This window comes from Ursus americanus, chromosome 28 (assembly GCF_024610735.1).
Source record: "Ursus americanus isolate L20-20 chromosome 28, mUrsAme1.1.p, whole genome shotgun sequence".
NCBI lineage: Eukaryota > Metazoa > Chordata > Mammalia > Carnivora > Ursidae > Ursus > Ursus americanus.
Window position 1 is genome coordinate 26,485,557 of NC_142154.1, and position 18,939 is coordinate 26,504,495.

At 36.5% G+C, this 18,939-nt stretch overlaps 1 protein-coding gene across 9 annotated transcripts in view; it reads left to right on the top strand.

The window, feature by feature from the left end:
* Nucleotides 1–18,939, top strand: part of UBE2Q2 (ubiquitin conjugating enzyme E2 Q2) — a 71,472-nt gene that overhangs the window by 9,360 nt on the left and 43,173 nt on the right. For 5 of the 9 annotated variants that reach the window (XM_087856743.1, XM_045795101.2, XM_087856745.1 and 2 more), the window contains 4 exons: nucleotides 1,246–1,347; nucleotides 5,361–5,465; nucleotides 13,786–13,842; nucleotides 17,118–17,258. In XM_087856743.1, the coding sequence (XP_087712869.1) occupies nucleotides 1,246–1,347; nucleotides 5,361–5,465; nucleotides 13,786–13,842; nucleotides 17,118–17,258 (405 nt within the window). The remainder of the gene's footprint in view (nucleotides 1–1,245; nucleotides 1,348–5,360; nucleotides 5,466–13,785; nucleotides 13,843–17,117; nucleotides 17,259–18,939) is intronic. The other 4 variants (XM_087856744.1, XM_087856746.1, XM_045795104.2 and 1 more) reach the window with 1 other exon arrangement.

Sequence of the window (18,939 nt, forward strand, 5' to 3'; positions counted from 1 at the left end):
AGAACATCATTGACCTCTGAGCTGTAACACACAGACAGTGGCTGTATGAGGAGGATGCCTGTCTCCAAAGCCCAGCTTCTGTGGCAAGTGGAAGCTGTTACGTACCATATGGTCGCTATATAGTTGTCTGTTCGGACTTCTAACACCAGAGATATTTAAGGAATAATCTTAACCTCATTTAAGGAATCTGTTCCTTTAGAAACTACATCCCTCCCTGCAATCTGAGAAGGGTTGGAAATATTAGGAAAAAGGCAGAATTAAATGGGATTGATTTTTGGGGGGGCAGTTTTCTAATGGAGAAAAATCTCTAACTTCTCTAGAGAACAGGGAGTATAGGGAATAAGATTTTAAAAAATCATTTTAGCGCTTATAAGGATTTAAAAATATGTGCCTAGATTATACCCTTTTGCTTTACCTTTAATAATTGAGTTAGAGCTCATCTAGATAAAGTTTAGAAATGTAGCTTTATTATATTAAAAGGCAAAAGTAGTATGGTTTAAATTTATAAATTATACTTCAAGGGTGTGAGGTGGTTGTTTTTTGGTGTTTTTTTTTCTTTTTCTTTTTGAGGGATTTATTTGATTCCAGATTTTAAAGCCCTTAAAAAATGTTAAAGCTGGAGAATCTAGGCCATGGTTGACCTTTCTTTGTAAAGGAAGGAAGCCTATCATCTTTCCTGGTACCTGAGTACCAGGTTTTTTTTCAGCTTGTGGTAAAACCTAACTTTTGTAGTGTTTCTTTTCTATTTTATTTTATTTTTTTTTTAAAGATTTTATTTATTTATTTGACAGAGATAGAGACAGCCAGTGAGAGAGGGAACACAAGCAGGGGGAGTGGGAGAGGAAGAAGCAGGCTCCCAGCGGAGGAGCCTGATGTGGGGCTTGATCCCACAACGCCGGGATCACACCCTGAGCCGAAGGCAGACGCTTAACCGCTGTGCCACCCAGGCGCCCCTTCTTTTTATTTTAAATGCTACTGCTTACTGAGTAACTATTTTTTTGCTTGATTTTTAAATGTATAAATTACGTAACGTGGAGCAGGCAAAATTACACCATAAAACTGTTTCAAAAAAAAATCCACAAAAAGAAACTTTTCTCCATGCATAGATTTTATTGTGTTGCTTTTCCTCACCCTCATATATTTTACATAAATCCATTGTCATCTTGCCATTTGGTGGTATAGTTAATTTGCATTTCCAGATTAGTCCATATGTAAATGTGTTTAACATAGGTGTCTCTGTAACAGGAATCTTACCCATCTTCTGCACCAATATGGTTTGTGGACTCTGATGACCCAAATCTGACATCAGTGCTGGAACGTCTAGAAGATACTAAGAGCAACAATTCGGTGAGAAAATAAGCCAACCTACTATTTTTTTTTCCCCCTAAAGAACGTTATATGTGGAACTTAAGTGTTAAGAGATAATAGGATCTAGAAAAGCCTGATTAATGATTATTTGATAATCTTAAAGGAGCTAAAGACCAGTTTTGTTTGTTTTTTGGCCTTCAAATTCTGTACTACCTGATTTGTCTTTTTTATTCCCCATAGGTTAAGCCTTAATTTAGATGAGGAGTTAGGTGGTCTCTTTTCAGTGAATTCTGATTTTAAACCAACCAGACATTTTTGGTAGGGAACACTAACAGTAGCCAAGGTGGAAGATAGAAAAAGAAAAAAAACTGAGGTGGATGTGAGGGGAAATAATGCTAGAATGCCATCAATGCTAGTGTTAGGGAATTGCTTTCTCTCTCAGAAGTCTGTACCTACAGTAATAGCCATAGGTATACAAAGAAAATGTGTTTTTTGTTTTTTTAATATATGAAGAAATGTAACTTTCCATTTTACAAAAAAATTTTTTAAATGTTTTCTTTGATTATAAAACTAAGCTACTGTTGTGAGACTACTTAGTAAAAAAAAAAAAAAAAAAAAAAGGAAATGTGATGATTTCTGCCTGATATAACCACTGTTGACATGGTAGCTATTTTCTATCTTTATTTTTTCCCTTTCTAGTAAAATACATGGACTCTAATAAATATGTTTAAAAGTTGAGGTCATATTCTATATACTTTTATATACTTTTTAAAAAAATTACCATGGAATGAAAGACTTGACTACTATGTTCCTAGATGGGCAGACTCCATATTACAAATATGTCTGTTACCTCTGCAGCTTCGTGTTAATCTATAAATTGAATGCAATTAATGCCAACAGTCTTATTTTTGGAGCTTGACAAAATGACTCTGAAGTTGGTTTTAAGGAGTAAATAATAAAAAAATAGTTGAAAAAAAGTAATGAGGAGAGACTTGTCCAATTAGATATTAAATAAAAATATTATGTACTGGCACTGGACTGGACAGATAAAGATAATAAAAGTTTAAAAACAGAGTCATGCACTTGAGAATTCAGAATAAGTTAAAATACTCAATAAGGAAAGGGTGGATTATTCTATAAATATCATTGGGAGAACTGACCATTTAGGGAAGTTTGAATCTTACCTCAGATTTTTGTCAAAATAAGTTACAGGTGGTTTAAACACATTCTTAAAATTAACAACAGAAGAAACCAGTTTGAGGAGTATTTTGAGTGGAGGCTGGTCTGGAGAGCCATGAAGGTTAGAGGTAAAAATAAAAAGCTAGACAGATACAAGTTCACATTTCCAGCAGGGCAGTGACAGGACAGGGAAAGATAGCCCTCATACTGCTATCTCCTTTTGGGGGGTTCACTCTAAAAAGATCCAAAGGTATAAGTTTTGTAATAGTAGAAATGACTGGGTTATTTTTCAGTGTCTAAAATTTTTTCATCAAAAACTCACAAAATGAAATGACATAGGACATAAAATCGGGTCTCATTTTATTTTTTAAAAATATATTTACATAAAAGAAGAAAACCAAATTACCCTCTACACTTATAGTCTCTGCCAGTTATTTCATAACCTAGTTACTTGACAGTGTAAATTGTATTTCCTCACCTTTGCTTTACTTAATTCATTATAATCTGGATTCTGCCTTCACTGTTGCACTAAAATTTTTTATGTCTAGTTGCCAAATCCAGGGAATCCTTTTTTAACGCTAAAATTGACCTCTCTGCAGCAGTTTGTTAGTGGTGATTGTTCCCTGGTTGAAATTTGCCTCCATTTAACAAGCATTTATTAAAGACTGCCAATCAAAAGCTGGTTAAATAAAAGCTACTGTGTATAGTTTTATGATAGAATATTATATTGTAGTTAAAAAGAATGCAGCCAGTTTTTCCATAGGAACGCATACAACTTTCCAAGATACGCAAGTGAAAAGACAAGGCATAGAATATTGTTTATAATCTGGCCCCTTTTGCAAACAGTGTTGTAAAAAATTTAAAAAAATCTGTGGGTTTATGCATATTTTTCTCCCCTTGGGTGTGTATAGGAAACTCTTAATATTAGAACAGAAAGAAGTATTTTTTTTTTAATTGACTGGCTTCTATGCCAGGCTCTGTGATAAGTGGTGGGTACAAAAGTCAAGTCCTGTCCTTGTCGTTTGGGAGCTGATAATCTTAGGAGAACTTCCATCAGATTAAGATCTCTTGTTTTTATCTAACTACTCTGCCTTGTCTTCCCTGAGCTCTTGCCCCTTGGTCTGCCTCTTCTCATTCCATGCTTTCTCTGAGAAATCGCTTTTACTACTGTTACTTAAATCACGGTCTATATTCTAGGGATTCCTTAATCTGTATCTTTAGCTAAAATTTATCTCCTGAGTTTCAAACCCATGTATCTGTCTATATATCCTGTAGATCCAGGGACTCTCACTTGGAGGTGCCATGGCTATTCGGAATGGTTCTATCTAAATTTAAACTTCCCTACCTGTGGCACTTCAGCACCCCCATTGAGTTTCCCTTCAGCAATTCTGTTTGTGATTGTGAGTGGGACAAGATGAAATAATGAAGCTTGTCACCTGTAGCTGAACCAGGGAACTAAAAGCTCTTTTTTATACCTGTATTTCCTGACACCGCCCTTCTCCAGACTACCTAGTAAGTTTCTAATACCTGTCCATCTATTCTGAATATTTCTTAAATCTTTTCCCACTATCTTAGTTTCTTCCATCCTTCAAACACTATTTTGAGGGAGGGAGCGTGGAGTTGAAATTCCTGAAAGATGTACAACCTTGTTTTTCTTGTTGCTTGGTATGACTCTATCACATTGCTGCCTGTCCCCCAGCACTCCCATAGCTCTTCCTTTGCTAGGGTTTGGAGTGTCTGGGTCTGTGTCCAGGTCACCTTTCTCATCTTCATTATGTTCTTGAAACAAAACAGAGCTTATTGGAGGGGTAAATCCACAGTGCCTTTTAAGCTTGAGGCTTTTTTTTTTTTTATTAATCCTAATCTCAGCTTTCCTAATTTCTGCTTGTTCCTTTGGCTACTTTGGAAAGTCTTATTCTTTTTCTTTGTTAACCCAATCTAATCCTGTTTTTGTTTTCTTAGTCCTTCATAAACCTGCTTTTTCATCTCTTTTCCTGGTCAGAGACATCCAGGAAACTGTTCCTGACCAGGTGAAGTAAGTTACCGTATTAGCTCTGGGTAAAGTCTACTAAGTATTGAACATTGTTCTTAAGCCATAATTCTTAAAGGTGTACATTGAAAACAGGTTTTTTTTTTTCCAACAATGAAAATCATGTTTGTGAACATAATTTACCTTCTTTGCTTAAAGTAAATATGCTTACAAAACAGTCTGGATGTAAAAATGGCAGTTTTCCTAGTGCTTTTTTTTTTTTTCTTTCGACAGATGCTTAAGAACCTACTCAGTGCCAAGTGTTTTCACAGAAGATTTCATTTAATCTTTACCATTATAAGTTTTTAATTTTAATTTTTAATTGTTTTACAGATGGGAACCCTCAAACTCAGGGAACTAGATGCTATATCCAAGATCCTTTAGATTCCAAGAGTCTGTCTACTAGACCACATTTGCCTCTACTTTTAAATGAATATGACTGGAATGTATAATTTTATAACTCATGTGTAACAACAACACTGCCTCTATTTTTTTGTCGCCTCATTAATGTAAATGTATTCTTGTCTGAAGTCGTAAGTTTCTAAGAAAAGGAGTTAGCAACTGAAAATTCGACAGTGTCTGCAGTTCTCCTTCCTCAGCCTTTTTGTTGTTTTTATTCTGCTAGGTATTAGTTATAGGGCTTGTACTCAAGCCCTGGTAACTTTCTTATACTAGCAGCCCCTAAAAATATTTCTTAAAAACTGTTATTTTATCTATAGGCTGTAATTCAGCAGTAACAAACTTTTTTCATTTGCTACTGGATTGGTTACAGTAGTCATAGCATTATTCATGTCTCCTAAGGGCTCTTTAACATAATGCTTATTTACTGAAATGTGTTTTGTAGCTTCGTCAGCAATTGAAGTGGTTGATATGTGAACTCTGCAGATTATATAACCTTCCTAAGCACCTGGATGTTGAGATGCTAGATCAACCAATACCCACGGGTCAGGTAAAGTAAAAATTCTCTAGTGTTCAAGAGCTAAAATAAATTGTCTCAAGCAAAAATAAAACGAGGATGATTTTTCTTCTTATACAGCTTATTTAGAAGTTAGTCTTGTTGGATTGTTTGTTTTATTTTAGATACTAAAAATAACCTGTTTACTCTTTGGAGCTGCCGGTATTTACTATTACAGGGAAACAACTGCCTCCCTCCCCCTACCACCTTTTTGTTGTTAACATTCCTGATTTCCATAACTGTTCCTTCAGTTTGCCTTTGCTTATTCATTTACCTTCACCTGGAATGCCATCTCCTTTTAAGCCTATCTGTGCTTCTTAAGGCTTAACCCAAATGTTACTTCCTCTAGCAGCAGAAGTGTCCACTAGTTCACCACCACCTCTAACTTTTCTGGATTTCCAGATTTACCTATTTAGGGCATAATTTATTGACTTTGTACTATAAATAAGGATTTAGCTCTTATACCACCCACCTTCCCACCCATCTCCCTTCCTAAAACAGCATTATATTTAGTCACATGAATAATCACTGTTTATCATTAGGACTTTATAGTGTAGAGTTTTAATTGTGATATTTCTTGTAGAACTCTCTGTTTTGCAATGTCCTCCTTATAATAATAATTCTTAGTTTAAAAAGTGTTGTTCTGTCCCTTTTCTGTGAGTTCTTGCCTCTTCTGGAGCTTTTGGTTCTTTTGCACCAGTCTTGGCAGGTTGTTCTCTGGGCTGGCTGTGCAGCTGTCATCTTGAAATTTTTTTCTCCTCTGCTAGTGTGGATCTATTTTTACCTGATCTCATGTCATCTTTCTTGCTTACCCCTTCTCATTTTGCCTGAATACATCCTCAAGTAAAATCCTAGCGTGAAGGATCAGTACATTTTCTGAGTTCTAACATCTAAAAATATATGACCAGACCACTATAGGTTTGAATCTTGGTTCTGCTGCTTATTAGCTGTATGACTTTGTGGTAATTACCCAACCACTGTGTGCATCAATTTCTTGTTTATAAAATGGGGGAAATAGTAGTACCTGTATTTTGGGGGGAGCTATGAAGATTAAATGAGTTAGTACATGTAAATCATTTAGAACAGTGCATGGTTTTCAGTAAATGCCCAGTAAATGTTAACTGCTATTATATTTTACTGTTGCATTTGATTAATAGGTTGAATATATAATTCTGGGTTGAAAATAATTTTCCCTCAGAATTTCAAAGACTTTGCTGCTATCTTCTAACCAGTGGTGTTGTTTAAGCCTAATGCCATTCTAAGTTTTACTCATCTATTCATAACTTGGGAAACTTTTAAGAGTTTGTCTTGGTGTTCTCAGATATCACAATGGTGTATTTTTAGTTGTGGTTTTTTGTTTTTGTTGTTTTTCATTGTTGCTGGATGGGTCTTTTCAAATGTGGGCTCCTTTATCTTTCTCCTTGGGTAAGTGTTCTAGTATTTTTTTCTGTAATAACTTCCTCCTTTCCATTTTCCTTATTCATTTTTAGAATGCCTACTAATGGGATTTTAGACCTCTTTGAGTCTTTGTATCTTTTATATTATCTCCATATTCTCTCTTTAAATTTCAAATTCTGGACGTTTTTCCTTCAATTTTTAAAAATTTTATTTGGACAGCATAACTTTTTGGTTGTATTTTGATTATTTGCTGCTTAACCACTTACCCCAAACTTAATTTATTCTATTTCTCACATTTGTGTGGGCTGATTAGGCTTAGCTGGACAGTTTGTTTCTGCTGGCCTCACTGCCCATTCAGATAGTGGCTGGACTGGTGGACATTTGGACACATGACTGCACTGCAGTGTGCAAAATGCTTCTTTACTCACCTGTCTGGTGCCTTGGTGTTTCTTCACATAGCCCTTCTTTTCACCTGGCATCTCATCCTCTTCTTGGATGGACCTCTTCTTGTGGCTTCTCTTTCTTCAGAAAGGTAGTCCAGGTTCTTAATTTTTGGCTGTCACGAGCACAAAAATAGAAGCTGTCAGGCCTTCTTAAGGCGTAGATCTGCAACTGGCCCAGTGTCCTTTCTACCACATTTATTGGTTAAAACAAGTTATGGGGCCAGCCCAGATTGACTGTGGAAGGGGACCATATAAGGGGATGAATGCTGAGGGATGTGGGTCATTGGAGGTCCTCTCCAATGATGTACCATAAATTCTAAGAGCCTTTTCTTGTTCTGAGTATTCTTTATTCATAGCATTCTGTTTTTGATTTATAGATGTAATCATAAGTGTCCTTAAGGAGTTACTTTGATACCCTTGTCCTCTCCCTCTCTAGCATCTCTATTTTCTCTTTATTTTTTTTAAACGATTTTATTTATTTGAGATAGAGTGAGCAAGAGAGAGCACAAGTAGGGCAGAGGGAGAGGGAGCAGCAGGCTCGATCCCAGGACCCTGGGATCATGACCTGAGCTGAAGGCAGGTACTTAAGTGACTGAGCCACCCAAGCACCCCTCTGTTTTCTCTTCAGTAAGTTTCTTTTTTTTTTTTTTTTAAAGATTTTATTTATTTATTTGACAGAGATAGAGACAGCCAGCGAGAGAGGGAACACAAGCAGGAGGAGTGGGAGAGGAAGAAGCAGGCTCATAGCAGAGGAGCCTGATGTGGGGCTCGATCCCATAACACCGGGATCACGCCCTGAGCCGAAGGCAGACGTTTAACCGCTGTGCCACCCAGGCGCCCCAAGTTTTTTTTTTTTTTTCTAGTTTATCTTGGTCTTGTTTTTCTTTTTGAAGCTTTTCCTCAAATATCTCTTCTATGTTATTCATATTTTTCTTTTTTTCTTCCTTTCTTACTCATATTTGAGTGAGGTACTGAGAAGATAATCGAGAGTTCTTTGTGGCCAAGACTTGTCAACTGATAGATTTTAGGAGGAATTTATTTTTATTTTTTATTTTTTAAAGATTTTATTTATTTATTTGACAGAGATAGTGCCAGCCAGCGAGAGAGGGAACACAAGCAGGGGGAGTGAGAGAGGAAGAAGCAGGCTCATAGCGGAGGAGCCTGATGTGGGGCCCGATCCCACAACGCCGGGATCATGCCCTGAGCCGAAGGCAGACGCTTAACTACTGTGCCACCCAGGCGCCCCTTAGGAGGAATTTAAGCTGACTTCTAACTCCTCACCCCTCTCCTCCCCTCCATGCCCTGCCTCTGTTTTCTGATATAATAGTAAATGGGGGCTGGAACTACTTGGTTTCTTTGGGCATGAAATTTTATAATCTCCTGTTTGAGGTAGATCTGTCTGCCTGGGTTCTGGTTAAGGACATAGGGGAGAGGGATGCCTGGGTGGCTTAGTCAGTTAAGCATCTGCCTTCGGCTTGGCTCATGATCCCAGGGTCCACGTTTGGCTCCTTGGTCAGCGGGGAGTCTGCTTCTCCCTCTGCCTGCTGATCCCCCTGCTTGTGCTTCTTCTCTCTCTCTCTCTCCCACAAATAAATCTTAAAAAAAAAAAAAAAAAAAAAAGGACATGGGGAGAGCAGTGTGTTTTGGGGACTGGACATGTTCTGTGCATAGGCTTTTGGTTGATCTGTTTTCCATCCTATCTGTTATTCCTGCTGTCTAGTGTACCCAGTGTCTTAGAGTCTAGAGGCTCTGCAGGGTGCTAGGGGACAAATTAGCCTCCTATAATCCCCTTACTTGTTTGTTTGCTCTATTATTTACCATTCTTCCCTGTACTGTCATCTGCTAGCACACATGAATTGTCTTTTCTGCTCGGAGCCCCATTTCCTTTATATTATCATTGTGTGTTATATAGTGTTTATTCACTATAATTCTGGTGGAACTTCAGGAAAGAGAGAAGATGGAGATGCGTATATACGTTATGTTCAATTTGCCCTCTCTGGGATGCCTGCAACTTGTGTTTCTCACTTAATATATCATGGACACGGTGTGTAGATCTACCTTGTTTTCATGACTGTGCCTGTGTAGAGATATAATTTGTGAATTACGTGACGGAATTTACTAATTGTGAATTCATCCTTATATTCATAATAAATACTCAGCACCTGCATAGGTGGTGGCTGGAGGGACAGTGGATATCATACTTCATTTTTGGCTTTTTCTACTTTAAATGAGATTGTAATGTAGTTTGGTTTGTTTACTTAATTCCTTTCAGGCTCTTCTTGTTTCATTTCAGTATCAGGGTTAGTAGTCTCCTAAGATGACTTGGTAAGCTTTGTGTATTTTTTCCTAAAGTCTAGGACAATTTATTATTTATTTATTTAAAGATTTTATTTATTTACTTGAGAGAGCGAGAGTGAGCACAGGCAGAAGGGAGGGGGAGATGAAGAGGGAGAAGCAGACGCCCTGCTGAGCAGGGAGCCTGATGAGGGACTCGATCCCAGGACGCTGGGATCATGACCTGAGCCGAAGGCAGACAGTTAACCAACTGAGCCACCCAGGTGCCCCTAAAATCTAGCACAGTTTAAATAAAATTTCAGATGGGTCCAATTTTGCCTCCCATGAGACATCTGGAAATAATTTTGATTGTCACAACTGGCTAGGGGTAGTGCTGTGGGCATTTTGTGAGTAGAGGAGATATTATTAAATGTCCTACAATGTCCAGTTAGTCCTGCATGACAAAAAATTGTCCTGGTTTAAATAAACATCTGAGCCTGGTCCGTTTTTTTTTTTCTATGTATTAATCTTCATTTTTTCCATTCCTTTAGGCAGTTTTTGAGTAATTTTAGATTCTAAAAAAATATCATCTGTACTTTTAAATATATGGTTATGAAGCTCTTTTCATTTCTAAAATTGTTTTCTTTATCATGATTACTTGTCAGAAGCTTGTCTGTTTCATTGCTCCTTTGAAAGAATCAGTCCTTTTAGTTTTTTAAATCTAATTTTCTTTTTCGTTTTTGTGTGTGCCTTAATTCTTTTTTTTTTTTTTTTTGCTTTTCTAGTTTATTGGACCATTGTGATTTAAATTGCTTTAACAAACATGTAAAGGTACACGTTTTCTTCTGCGTGCTGTTTGACTTCGTTGCATAGGTTTTAAGATTTAGTATATTTTCTAAATAGTTTGCATTTCCTAAGTGATTTGATTCCATCTTTTGTTTATATTACTTTGTTATATTTCACAAGAAGAAGTTGTATAGGTGTTGAAAACATAAACATTAGTGTAATAAATAGTTATAGTGAATACCTGGGAACTACCGCCCAGCCCCGGCCCAGGTGAAGAAACAATATGCTAGCAGCACTAGAAAGCTTTTGCATGCTTCCTCCAGATGATTATTCTCTTCTATGTTAATCTTTTCCTTTTCCCTAGTTTTTATCATATATATCTGCATTTTGAACAGTATGATTTAGTGTTGACTGTTTTTAAGCTTCATATTAAGAGTCATACTATGTATGTTGTTTGTCTTTTGCTTAACATTGTGTGTTAAATTTATTCATATGTGTGAATTCATAGCTCTAGTTCTTTTCCATGGCTGTATTTATTCCGTTCTTTGAACATACCATAACAGATTTATCCGGGGCGCCTGGGTGGCTCAGTTGTTAAACGTCTGCCTTTGGCTCAGGTCATGATCCCAGCCAGGGTCCTGGGATCGAGCCCTGCATCAGGCTCCCTGTTCCACTGGGAGCCTGCTTCTTCCTCTACCACTTCCCCTACTTGTGTTCCCTCTCGCTGGCTCCCTCCTTCTCTCTCTTAAATAAATAAATAAATAAATAAATAAATAAATAAATAAATCTTTAAAAACAAAACAAAAAACAGATTTATCCATTTGAGTTGGTTGCAGTTTGCTGTTAGGAACAGTGTGGGATACCTGGTTGGCACCATTGGTTAAGCGCCTGACTCTTGATTTTGGCTCAGGTCATGATCTCAGGGTGGTGAGGTTGAGCCCCATGTTGGCCTCTGTGCTCAGAGCGGAGTAAGCTTGAGAGTCTCTCTGTCCCTCTCCCTCTGTTCCTCCCGATTGTGCTTGCACTCTCTCACTCCCTCTCTCAAAGAAATAAATCTACCTTTAAAAAAAAAAAAGGAACAGTGTGCTACCATGATCGTTCTTGTCCATATTTTGTGGGATACCTGTGCAAGCATTTTCATACTTAGAAGTTGGATTACTGGGGCATAAGGGTCAATTTCTTCTTAAACCTAAGAGTTCTTTAGAAAAAGTTTTTAACATTCTCAGGTGGCCTTTGGGCTATTTTTAGTTTTTCACTGTTTGCAATATGGCCTGTAACTTCTCAGCTGAATTATCAACAATTGCTTAAACTTAACCATTGTTGTTATGTCCTTGCTTATTGCTGTATCTTATATTCCATGGTTGCTTCCTACCTTTGAAAATATATCCCTCAATAACATCCTCTATTTTTATTTCTAGAAAGGATTTCTGGGAATGTGTGTGGAGAGCATTCCTTGAATATTCAGTGTCTGTTTTATTATTCATTCAACATCTATACATCTGACTCTGTGAAAAGTACTCTAAAGAGGTGCTGAGGATCCACTGGCAAAGAAACAGATACAGTGCCTGTCCCGATGGAACTAGACATAGAATTCTGTTTATAATTGAGTCTCTTTGAGGTTATTTACACTTTTATCTTCCAGTATTTATTGTTACAAGTGAAAAGCCTGATGTCAGTTTCTTTTCCTATTTTTTTTTCTTTCTGGAAGTTGGTATGGTTTTTTTCTTTAACTGTGAAGTGTATAGGGTTTTACTTTTCAGTATTCCTTTGGGGCATTCAGAGCCACTTAATATTCTGAAGTCTTTCTTTAGCTTGACAACCTTTGTCTCTTATTTCTTTCCCTCAATCTTATGGGTAAATAGTGGATGAATATTGGTTCTGGGTATTCCTGTCTCCCATTTCCCGTAACTCTTCTATTTCAGTTATTTCAGTACCCTTTCCTCTCCCCACCGCCTGTCTCCTTTTTCTCCACATTCTAGGGGAATGTCACAGTTTGGTCATCTTCTTAATCATAAATGTTTTGTTCATTCAAATCCATTGTGCTCACTGGTCCTTCTACTAGGTGTTTTTTTTCCTTTATCTTTTTTTTTTTTTTTTTTTTTCAGGAGGTGGAGGAGGAAATCTTTTTTATTTCCCAGAACTGTCTTTTCCTTTGCATGATTATCTTTTTTATATTTTGTGGAAACACTGTCTTCTCAAGTACTGCCAAGGATTCCAACTAGATTTTTTTTTCTTTATTAGTAATGCTTCAGGTCTCTTGTTCTGTTTGTTCAACTAGGTGCCTTTTTTCCAGATTGCCAGTTTTCTTCAAATACCTGGTGATACTTGGTTATCTGCTCATTCATAGATGGGGTATACCATTGATCACATTGTCAGTTGTTGATGTGAGTGCCCTCAGTAATTGTCACTCTTCTCTGCTGTGGCCTCCCCTGCCCCCCTGGTTTGTACACCTGTACTCTGGCTATGGCATGTGAATGGAGAGGTACTGGCAGGCAGACTTTCCAGCTCCTGAGTTCAGGGAAGAGATGAGTGAGTTAGATTTTGCTGCCTTGTTGAATTATATTTTTAAAAATATGTCTTTTCTCTCTGGTTCTGACACCTATACTAAGAGGCCATTAAGTTAGGCCTCCTATATAAGAAAGTGATCCTTACCAGCTGTAGTTGGAACAAATACAGCAAGTATTTCTAGAAGGAAAAAAAAAATCCTACTAACTTTATGCATTGTGTTGTGAACTCTGCTATGGTTTAGAAAACTTGTCTTTTTGAACTCTGCCAAAACTAGGTATGAAGGCCCTTCCTAAAACCCCATGAGATTATTTGTGAATGAGTGGTAAATTGTGTCTTGTAGAGAAGTATTCTGTGGTGAATGACATATTGTAAAAAAGAAAAATGGCTCTTTAGTGAAATGTTGATCATTTTATAATTTTTTTCAGTTTTGTGAAGCATCTACACCTTTATGACACATTTTACCTTTTAAAATGTAAGGCAGTGGAATTTATGGAAAGATTCAGGCTTTTCAAAGTTAAAAAAGTAGATATTTTAAGGACCCCATGGTTTGGGATATTTATTTTTTTTAAATGAAAGAAGCCATTGACCTTATATACATAGCCAAATGTGTAAATGCTTTCTTATTTTAAATTAGAATATTTAAAATTTTTTTCCAGTTTTGCTTTGTATCAGACTAATTGCCGTTTAGTCTCAAGGCATCTATCAAGTTGAATTGTTAAAAATTGTTTTTTTAAAAAGCTGATAAATATTATTTGTCACATCAAACCTGGATTTAAATGTAAATATTCAACTTTAGTAAATTCTGTTAGTGGAACTCTATTGACGATGACTGATAGTTTGTCCCTAAGTCCTCAGTATGTGGATATTATTCTGTGTAGCCCTAGCAAATTCTTTTTCTTTTTCAGAATGGGACCACAGAAGAAGTGACTTCAGAAGAGGAGGAAGAAGAAGAGATGGCTGAAGTAGGTATTTTATGTAAGAATCACATTTTATAAATACTGTATCTTCATTTTTGAATATTGTAGTAATCCTCTAATCTCATTTATAACTCAGTGTTAATATGGAATAACAAAAACCCCATTGCATTTGAAAATAAATACATTTTCTAAAATCTGGCTTTAGTTTTAATTAATGATATGTTTTTGAGCAAAATGTTTGATTTCCTAGAAAATCTCTTAACATTTAGCATTAAAATTATATTTACATTTAATAATAATCAATATTTAACCCATATTTGATTGTTTTTAAGAAGAGAAACTACTAAGTTTCAAGAATTCTGAATTTAAATAAAAGGAGAATTTAAGAATATTTCAGGGACTACTCATTAGAGGTAATGAAGGTATCTCCTGTTGAAAAATCATCTTAAGAATTTGGTAGGGCAGATTCTTAGGCCAGTTTTGTTGCCAAGCACTGATATAAATTTTAGAGGTTTTCAGGCTCTGAAGCTTTATGTTTAAATTCTGTGTCTCTTCATTGACCATGTAAAAGGTATTTGAGTTCCACAGTCTTGATTTTAAAACCTTCTTACTGTTTTGGATCTTAGAATTAATTCTCGTTTATTACCTTATTTTCTTGGTGTGCAGAATCTTAAATCTAAATACACTTCTTAGAATGCTTTAAAACTAAAGAAGTATTGTGGTTTGTTTTGTGAGTCTGGGAGCAAAATAATTTTTTTTTTTAAATTTTATTTATTTTATAGAGAGAGCACGCACGCATGCGTGGGAGAGAGCACAAGCAGGGGGAGGGGTACAGAGAGAGTGAAAAGCAGGCTCCCCACCATGCAGGTAGCCCAACACGGCTTGATCCCAGGACCCTGAAATCACTAAGCCACCTAGGTGCCCCCAAGATAATTCTCAGCATTTCTAATTTGTATGACTTTTTGGGGATAGTTTGTTTTTAACATTTTCATGCAGTGTAATTTAGGTAGAATAAACAGGAAAACATTAAGCCTTTTCTATGGGTTCAGTGTCCAGTGAAGTAGACATTCTACTCAAGAGTGTGTACTTCTCATTTTTTCCTTTGCAAGATAATATAAAGAAGGGATAGCAATATTTAGGGAAATTTAGAAAGATAGCCTAGATTTCAGCGATGTCAGATTAAGATAGGAGAAAAGATCATTTAGGTAACTAAAATAATGGTAAAAAGGGCACAGAGCAACCTTTGGGCATGGTGTGTTTGGAGCTATCTTTTTGGGAAAATAAGATTGATGCGTTAGAGTCATGGAAAGCAAGGTTGGCTAGAAAAGCAGATGGCTTAAAGTCTTGAATTAGAGACAAATATGTTTAAATTTGGTGTGATTGTTGAGAAAAAGGCCTTAAGCAGAGAATAGTGTGTTGAGAATCTTGTTTTACAAAGATAACCTGCACAGAACAGAATTCATCATTAATACTCAAGTGGAGAAGATTTATGGATAGGAATATGGCTCAGTTTGAAGGTGGAGGAGGAGGAGGAGATCCAGACTAAGGACATTTGTGAGAACTCTGAAGAAAATAAGTGTGGGATGGAACATTGGGGCTGAAAGGTACAAATCAGGGGAGGGAGATCCATGAAACATGGAGTCATGGACAGGGTCTAAATAATAAAGGAATGTAATAGGGGTTGAAGAGATGAGAGTCTAAAGAAAAAGACCACTGGGTCTGGATGGAAGTGGTTTTTATACTGGTCTACAAATCACAGTAAATTAGTTTCCTTAAAAAATGGAGATAGTAAGTATCCACTACTCCTTTAGAGATTTTGATGATTAAAGTAAAGAGAAGTTAAGATAATAGAAAAAGGTTAGGATTTTAAAAGTTCTGCATAGATTTGTTTAAAAACGAGTAGATGATATGGAAAAGGAGGAAGGAGAACGATGTGATTAAAGATGTTAGCCAAGGGCTATTATTCAAATTCCTAGTCTAACTTTTTTCCTAATTATAAAAATCAGTAAATGCTCACAACAGAAAACTTGGGAAAGAAGGAAAAGCACTAAATGTCTCTAGAGATTATTATTATTTCAGTATCTGTCCTTCTAGCCTCTTTTCTTTCTGTGCTTATTTTAGCATGATTGAGATTCTGTATATTCAGTTTTATATTTTGTTTTTCATTGCATTATTTTTTCCATTTAGTACATTTTATTTAACCTAGTACATTTAAATTATTTTCATTTCAACATGTGATGCAAAACAAAATTATGAGCTCTTCATATTTTTTCTCACTAAGTCTTCCAAATCGGGTGTGGACTGACTGTACATTTACAGCACATCTGAGTTCAGACTGGCCACATTCCAGGTGCTCAGCAGCTGCAAGAAACAAAGGTCTTCCCTGTTAGACAGCACAGCTCTAACTAGTATAGGCCCTGTGGTCACCCAGGAGAGCTCAGAGCCCACAACCCCAGGGTTGTGGTGGGGTCCTCCCCTGGTGGGTTCTCAGGTTTGGGTTGGGGCTGCTGCTCAGCCTCACCCCCAGGTGCAGACAGAAGCAGCAGAGACCCAGCCAAGCACAGAACCTGGCACCCACAGCAGCCAGCCTTGTCCATTCTCCGTGCTGCCATCCTCATCACCCTGTTGTTTCATTATTTGATGCAGAAGAAACAACTATACTATGTTGGCATTTTAATGGTCTTCTAATATTCCATGGAATTGAGTTACCTGCTCTGGGGTTTTGTTTTGTTTTGTTTTTAAGATTTTATTTATTTGAGACAGAGAGAGCCTGAGCGAGTGCAAGTGGGCAGATGGGAGAGGGAGAGAATCTTAAGCAGAATCCACACTGAGCAGAGAGCCTGAGGTCATGATCTAAGCTGAGCTGAGACCAAGAGTTGTATGCTTAACCAACTGAGCTACCCAAGCGCCCCCCTGTTCTGGTATTTTTGCACATGCAGTTTTGTAGGGGGGGGGGTTGTGGCTATAAAGTTTAAGTAGGCATCTTTATGCCTAAGTCTGTCTTCACATTTTAAATTAGTTCCTTACAATAGATTTCTAGAGGTCGAATTACTGGAACAAAGTATAAAGTTCTTTATACCTAATGCTAAACTGTTTCAAAAGTTCCTCTTAATAAATTTTTTTGGTAATAGTTATGACTTTACAAATCTATTAAAATGCTTTACTCAGTTTCTAACTCCTAAACAAAATGTAGGATATAAAAGGAAGGAACCTGAATTGAATGTAAAGGCTTTTTTCCCTTCCCCATTCTCTTTTCCCTGTTGAATCAAGAATAATTTCACTTTTGCATAAGTTTCAATAAGCTAATATTTTTCATGTAGGATATAGAAGACTTGGATCACTATGAGATGAAGGAAGAAGAGCCTATTAGTGGAAAAAAGTCAGAGGATGAAGGAATTGAAAAAGAAAACTTAGCAATACTAGAGAAAATTAGGAAGACTCAAAGGCAAGACCATCTCAATGTAAGTTATGTGCAAATATCTAGAACCTGGATTTTTGGGATTGAGTAATTATATAGGTAACAATATAAAACTGGGCAATTCATTTAGATACCAGTCTAAGCTGCCCTCTTCCACCCTTTCCTGTGTTGTGGATTCAGCCATGTTTTGTTGCCCTAGTTGGTTGTTGTTGTTGTTGTTGTTGTTAAAGCTTCTCATCTGTTGTGAGCTTTCTACCATGCTCATCTGCTTTTTACGTGCTGGAATTAACCTGCTGTTCACACCTCCTTTCCAGACTATTTATACCACTTACCGTTCTTTTTTTTTTAATAATAATATTTTTTTATTATATTATGTTAGTCCCCATACAGTACATCCCCAGTTCCTGATGTAAAATTCCATGATTCATTACTTGTGTATAACACCCAGTGCACCATGCAATATGTGCCCGCCTTAATACTCGTTACCAGCCTATCCCATTTCCCCCCCTCCCCTATGAAGCCCTCATTCTCCTATGAGATCTGTATATTTAAGTTTAGTGTCCTCTACAAAGTACAGTTTAAATTCTTCTCCACCAAGCTGCCATCTGGTCTGTTGTGCTTTAACCAAACCAAAAGTATTTTTTTTCTTCTGACTTAACAGCACTTTTATGTTAAGTGGCATGGGGCGTGAAATGAACACTGTGTCTGGTAATAAACACAGCTGTGTGGATTCAGTTTCCTCAACTTTAAAATATGGATAATATATATCTTTTGTATGATTGCTAAGAAGAATAAATGAGAGTGATGCATGTAAAATGCCCAAAGTAGGGGCATTTTTGCTTCAACACTTCTTCTTACTTACTGCTTTGTATTAAAGCTCTTTATCAAACTGATGACATCTGAGGACCTTTGTCTTGGGCATAGGTTCTCAAAATGAATCATTACGTAGGGAGATGCCAGATGTTGTAAGCAGATAGATTACTCTCTCTCCTTCAGTTAATTTAATTGGCAATTTTTTTTTTTGTTTTTTTGGTTTTGTTTTGTGTGGTTTTTTTTTAAGAGAGCAAAGAAATTTAGCTCTGCCCTTATCTTGATTATTTAAAAAAAATTTTGTAGCATTTAAATTAATGATTACTTTCTATCTCTTGTGATTGTTTTCAGTTTGTATATTATAGTCAAAATGAATACAAATTATTGAATGTTTTCACATGAGGGACCTTCCCATTTAACCTGTATAACCACTTTATAAAATATTGTTCCTATTTATAGGTGTGAAACGAGGATTTAAACCAATTCAGTAATGTACTCAAGGTCACAAAGCTAGGAAGTAATAGCTTTGTGAACCTGATTGTCACCTGTCCCTCAAAGTGTAGTGCAGCCATTAACATTTTAAATTTTACATGATCAGTTCTTTTTTTAATTAAGGAATTCTAAATGTTTCTGTCTTACGAGAAATAGTTGGCATTTATATTCAGCCTTAGAATAAGACATTGGTGCATTTTCATTTTTAGAGAAATCCCAACATGGAAAAGAACTGAAACTAGTTGCATGCAGGTGAACATGTTATTTCTCAGTTTCTTAGTATGTAAAGTAGACTTTCAGTATGATATTCTTGCTTATAGTCTGACTAGTGAAACTCTGTTTTAGTTGATAATTTAAATGGTAAGGGCCTTCTAGTATTTTCAGAAATTGATGGTGATACTACATAGCTATAAGAATTGCTA